The sequence below is a fragment of the Harpia harpyja genome, chromosome 11, assembly GCF_026419915.1.
Source record: "Harpia harpyja isolate bHarHar1 chromosome 11, bHarHar1 primary haplotype, whole genome shotgun sequence".
NCBI lineage: Eukaryota > Metazoa > Chordata > Aves > Accipitriformes > Accipitridae > Harpia > Harpia harpyja.
The window spans coordinates 24935823-24941822 of record NC_068950.1 but is presented as its reverse complement, the minus strand read 5'-3'; the positions used below and the strand labels follow the sequence as shown (position 1 = coordinate 24941822).

Genomic DNA, 6000 nt, shown 5'->3' with positions numbered 1-6000 from the left:
CAAGTAAATCTGACCCCAGCCGTAATCTCTGGCCCCAATATCAGAAAGCACACCAGCCCCCATGACTAAGGAGTAAGCAAGTAAGCCTCCAGCTACAAACGACAGATGGGCTGTCCAAGGCATACGAGAGGCAAGAAGCAAGGCTTGCTTTCTGGCTGCTGCCCCGGTGGCGGGGACGTGGGGTGTGCAGCCTGGACGCCCACCAGGAAGAAAGAGACCAGGCCGGAGGAAAAAGGAAAGCCTGGGTACGCCCGTCCCTGCCGGGCACTCTCGGGGCTCCCGAGGCCACAAGCTGACGGCTGTTTGGCTCCACTAGGCTCTCTAACCCGAGGCACAGCACACGCTTTTCCCAGCGTCCCAGGCCAGCGGCAGGAACCCTCCCCGAGCCCGAGCCGGCCGCCGCGGGTGCCTAACCAAGGGCGGCTAACCCCAGCCCGACTGGCCCCGGCCGACCCGCCCAGTCCCTCAGCAACCCTGGAGGCGGCCAAAGCGGGGAGCTGGCGACACGTAAACGAGCCCGACGCCCCCACGCCTCCCCGAAAACGTCTGTGGGCGTTATGAGCTGCTGCTGCTGCTGCCGCCGCCGCCTCCTCCTCCGCCTCCTCCTCCCCCCCCCCCCCCCCCGCCTCACGGTCAGCCTCCACAGAGAGGCTGCTGCCTCAGCTACGGTCCCGCCGCCCTCTGAGGGGCAGGCCCGCAGCTGGGGCCTGCCGGGAGGCACGTCCCGGCTCCGCTTCTCCGCTTCCTCCCGCCCCGGCAGGGCGGCCCTCCCGCCGCCGCCGCCGCCGCTTCCACTCCTGCGCACTGTGCGCGCCCCCCGGGCCGGGGCCGGGGTCGGGGGAGCGGCGGGTGGCCAGTTGCGGCCCCCCAGGGAGCGGGTCTGGCGGGGCCGTCGCCCGCGCTCGCAGGGAAGGATGGAGGCAGAGGGCCGGGTACTGGGGCCGCCGCTCCCCCCGCCTTCCCTCGGCAGCGGGGGAGACGCCGGGGCCGAGGCCGAGGCCGACCCCGACCCCCCCGCGGGTTCCCCCGGCGCGGCCCGGGGGCCGCTGCTTGCTGCCGCCGCCGAGGTGCTGGCGTTGGACGATGAGGAGGACGACCTGGAGGTGTTCAGCAAGGTACGGCAGCGCCCTCCCCTCCCCGGGTCGGGTCGGGTCGGGCCGGGCCGCGCCGCGCCGCGCCGCGCCCGGGACGGGCTGCTGGCCGCTCCCTCGCTCGCCGGCACTTCGCCCTGCCGTGCGCCGGGCGCGCGGGGACGGGACGGGACATGACGCGACGGGGCGGCCCCGCCCCGGGCGGCGATCGCGGCCTCTGCCCGGCCTCTGCCCGCCTGCCCCGCGCTTGGCCGGGCAGCCTCCGCTCCCCGCGCCCGGACATTGCAGCGCCTGGGCCGGGCAGGTCCGGCTGTCGGCTGCTGCCCAAGGAGAAGTCCCCCGGGGCTCCGGGGGCCGCCGAGCGGCTGCCCCAGGCAGCCCCGCGCCCCCAGGCAGCCCGGCCAGCTCAGCGGAGCCGCCGGTGTCCTCTCCTTGGGCACGAAAAGGGGGGGTTGCTACTGCAGACAAGCTGTGCAAGTCATAACTGCTCTTACCTTAAATTTGCAAAGTAATGTGGGCTCGCCGTAACCTTATCATCGCATTTGTCATGTACCACGTATCTATCTGTAAATTAAATAAACAGTCGTATTTAGTAATTGCAGTTGTATTTAAATACAAATAAGTATTTCCAAGTTTCAGTTCAAGTTTTCTTTCAAAAGATGAAGGGAAGCCTAGCACCTTCACATAGGATGTTTGAGAAGGTAACATCTGTATGTTGATGAAGGGAATAAAATGAATGTAACTGACGATATATGAGGGTCCCCGTTCTGAAAGCACACAGAGTTAGCTAGGTACATGGGCGCCAGTCTTGTAGATATTGCTGATTTCAGTTAAACCAATGAAGTCCGGTGTGGCTACCACGTATGTTGTTTCTCACTTCATACTGATTTGGTTAAGGTGAGACTTAACCTCTTGCCTTCTCAGCCATTAAAGAAGAGAGCATGTCATCGATCTGTCGGCCTTACCAAGGCAGCATCTAAAATACAATGTAAGGACATACAGAGAGCTAAGGTGGAAAAAATACATATAGGGGGCTAAGGCCCTGCTCACCTTCCGAGACTTCTGAACCACTATGTGACAGGATGTGTGACATTGGAGAGAAAACAGCAGATATGTTTCCTATTTGAAAATGTGACACCAAATGTTTTTTCAGTAGGACTGATTGTCATATGAATTAGATGTGTATTTTTTATATTTCTGTAAATGAGATGCATTTTTTGGTATGCATGAGTAAAAACATTGGAATAAGAGCTTCATTCTTAGGAGCTATGTATTTAAACTTTGACTGTAGTAAAATTCTTGAAATTAATGGATTTTAAGGCCAGAAGGGACTATTAGGTGATTTAATGGTCTGTAACATACAAGAGGTCAGGCTAAATTTCACCAAGTTATTTGTGTTTTTCTGAAGCATAACTAGGGTCTAGCTGTATCATATTTTCTAGAAAAGCACCAGTCTTGATTTGATATAAAGAGATGAATGATTCACTGAACTTGCATGCAAAAGCAGTGCTAAAATATAATTTTAGTTGTTTCATACTTTGAATCCTTTTGCTTTTACTAGGTAAGCTCAGGCAGTTCTGCATGCAGGTATGTGCCTATCGATACAGTGTATCAACAGTTATGCTGCTCGCTTGTCCAGAGAGATGCTCCTTAGGAATAAAAAATAAAAACAAGTGTAGTTGATACGAGTTACTGCTGCTATATGGCAAATATCTATATCTTTAAATTTCTGCTACCTGGATTCATGCCAAATATTTCATACTTGTATTAAATCTTAACTATGATTAATGCATGCCACATGATAACTTATTCCTGTAAACAAGAAAATTTGTTGTACTATGTGAAAATACAGCATTCTTTCCAAAGCTTGGACACCTGCATTTAGTGGTTATATACAGACCAGAAATTCATGGTTTGCTTTCAGGTGCAATTTGAGGGCTGATCTTTTGAGCTGATGAAAATCTGTGAGGTTGATTGGGGATTACGCCCCATTTGTTCATGTTCCATATATTCGAGGGAAACTGACAGGCTAAAGTAGCTTCAGACTTAAGTTTTGTAAACCCAATTTTTTTCATAACTTACTGTTCCAGGACCACCTCATTTTAAATTGTATCTTAATGGGGTTTCTCACACCACTGTCTTTAAGGTAGTGGTATAGCATTTGCAGGCCAAGCGGGACAGCAGCAGCAGCACAGTGCTTGGTGTCTGACACTGACAGCGACTTCATTTTTCTCAGTTTAGTCAATGAAATGTACCAGCTACCAAAATGGTGAAAAATGAGATTCTTAAAAATTGTCAACCTCAATACCCTAAGTTATTACTCAAGATGTAAACACAGGGCTTTTATTTTATGAAAATTCATAGACATTTAACCCGATAGTGTCATAAACCATTGACCCGGCATCCTGTGACATATCTCAAATGTTACAGACTAGCATCTTCTTTGGCAACTCTGATAAAGCATTTCATGATGTGACTTGCATTTCACTTTATCCTAGTTTCTGTTACCATGGAAAGAGTTCTGAGGTCTTTTTAGCAGAGACAACTTCTGGGGGCTGAGTTATGAGTCACCAAATACAATGTTTTCAACCTGCTTTATTCCATTAGTTTCAAAGTATAGAGTACCACATGTATTGCAATACCCATTCAGTTAATCTTTGTCTTCCTTGTTAACTGATATGGTGACCTGGCATTGACAAAGCTGTCAGCACTTCAGTTAATACTTAAAATCTTTAGTAGCTCTTCTTTCAAACTCTGTTTTACAGTGTTTGTCTCTACTTCATAATTACAGAAAACTTAATTAATGGTATTTCTGGAAAAGACATACATGCCACTTCAGAATTGCACAGAGGCTAATTTTTCTTCCAAAACAAGTTGATCAAGGATTTGAGACTGATTTGTAAGTGACTTTTTCGGCCAAGTAACTATTCTGTCTTCCTGAATCTCTTTGCTTCTTTGAAGAATGCTCCAACAACTAAGCTATTCTCGTATAAGACAAACTCTGCCACCACATCCTTTATCTCCAGACCTGGTTTGGGTCCCTGGCCTCAGAACATTGCAGGCTCTGGATCCTCGCTGGGAGGGAAGGATGGATGGATGAGGCATGGAGGCAACCCTGAATCAGGATCTGTGCTCTGGGGAGGAGTGGTGTTTAGGCAAACCCGCAGACTTGATGTCTTCTACAGAGAGCTGCAGGCTCAGCTGTGTGCTCAGCCTACTTTGAGGCTGTTCCTGCTGTATGAGTGTTTACCTTCCCTTATTTATTTTGAAGTCAAATTGCAGCCAAATGTGAGAGTGAGATAGGGTAAGTGCAAGTATTAGAGGAAGGAGACCCAGAACAAGGCCCTCATGCTGCCAGGAGCACATTGATTTTCTGTTTCGTCTCCTGGCCAGTAAATCAAAATGCATGAACCTATTTGCTGATCGGCACACACAGCTCTGCTGACTGCTGTCAGTAGTGAAAGGGCTTGGAAGGGAGAAGGGGTACTGCAGGTAGGTGGGGCTGGGGGAGGTGTGGGAAAAGTTACCATTATCTGGGACAGGACCTTGATCCTCTTTGCATGGGTGAAGAGGAAGAAAGTTGGGGGTTTTTTTTAAAGTTATACAACCCAAGATCTAGAAGAATTGTCTGTTTTTTTCTGTGCCACAAAACTCCTGCCCTCATATGTATGCACACAAAAACATAGTTCCAACCACAAAATTACAGCTGTAGATAAAATAGAAAATTATCATCTTTTTTACTGTGTTTCTGTGAGGACATCAGACTTAAGTCCCACGAACTTCAAGAACTGTTGGAAGTAAACCTGAAGTATCATGAGGATAAAGAAAGAGAAACAGATACTTGTTTAAAACTCACGTGCATTCATTCATGCGCAGATGAACAGTAGAGCTGTATTACAACAGAACTGAAGACCTGCTTATTCTATGGATTTTTATTGCCCGTGTTTTATTTCACAAACCACATATTCATAAGCCCTTCCATATAAAAATATACTGTCAGAAACCTGCCTGTAGAGCAATTTTTAGTAGCAACCTAGAAGGAGGAATGCAGCATTAAGGTATTAATGACCCATGGAAAATAAGAAAATAGGAAACACATTTGCCTTGATCCAATTTAGGCCTTGCAGAGTCATTATTCCTCAAGTTATATGGCCGTTCAAGTCCCTTACATGCTCACATGCATTTTCTTTCCCTGGAAATTTCCTGTTGTCTCAGTGCTCTGAATCGCATGGGCTGCTCTGAACAAGTGGTCCTCACTCTTCATGTAGAGCATGGCCAGCTAGAGCTAGCGGGCAGTGAAAACAGCTTCTCTATTTATCCTCCACCACTCAGGACAGTGCTGGCTGGATACCAGTACAGAAGATCATGCATAGGAACACACTGAGTAAAAATAAAATGACTTACAGGTGTACAAGTAAGCAGCTATATAATATTTAAAGTCTTCCGTCTTGCTTTTCTCTCCCTGTTCTAAGAACTGTACCTAAGTGATGGGAGGAGAACTGGTACATCACTGCTTTCTGTGCATAATTCTCAATATAAATTTCTACTCCATATTTGCGAGAGTATGTTGAATAACTCAAAGGAGAGGGATGGCAGTAGGCAATGAGGTTTTAAGGTAGGAAAAGAACAAGAGAGGCGAATGTGTTCCAGAGAAAGTTTTGATCCAGTTGAATTCAAAGGAGAAAAAGCAACTCTCACCAAGCTCAGCAGCACTGCGGTGGTGTGCTCTTCACTCCCAGGAGATCGGCCTTGGGATGATGCTGTGTCCATAGTTTCTGTGGACTCCCACATTTCCACTTCTGCCATTTGAGCAGTTTTCTCTTCAGCAACATCCCTTTTCTCCTTGCTCCATAGTTAGTGAGGCCCTGGAAAGGGCAACTCTTTGCCACTTGGTAGTATAGCCTAACTA

The 6000-nt window shown here is 48.7% G+C and overlaps 1 protein-coding gene across 5 annotated transcripts in view; it reads left to right on the top strand.

Moving 5' to 3' along the window:
- The first annotated feature begins 656 nt into the window (after positions 1 to 656).
- SNX7 (sorting nexin 7) overlaps positions 657 to 6000 on the top strand; it is a 34224-nt gene continuing 28880 nt past the window's right edge. The window contains exon 1 of one of the 5 annotated variants that reach the window (XM_052801828.1): positions 657 to 1115. In XM_052801828.1, coding sequence (XP_052657788.1) covers positions 915 to 1115 — 201 coding nt within the window. In that variant the 5' untranslated portion in view covers positions 657 to 914. The remainder of the gene's footprint in view (positions 1116 to 6000) is intronic. The other 4 variants (XM_052801825.1, XM_052801827.1, XM_052801826.1 and 1 more) reach the window with 4 other exon arrangements.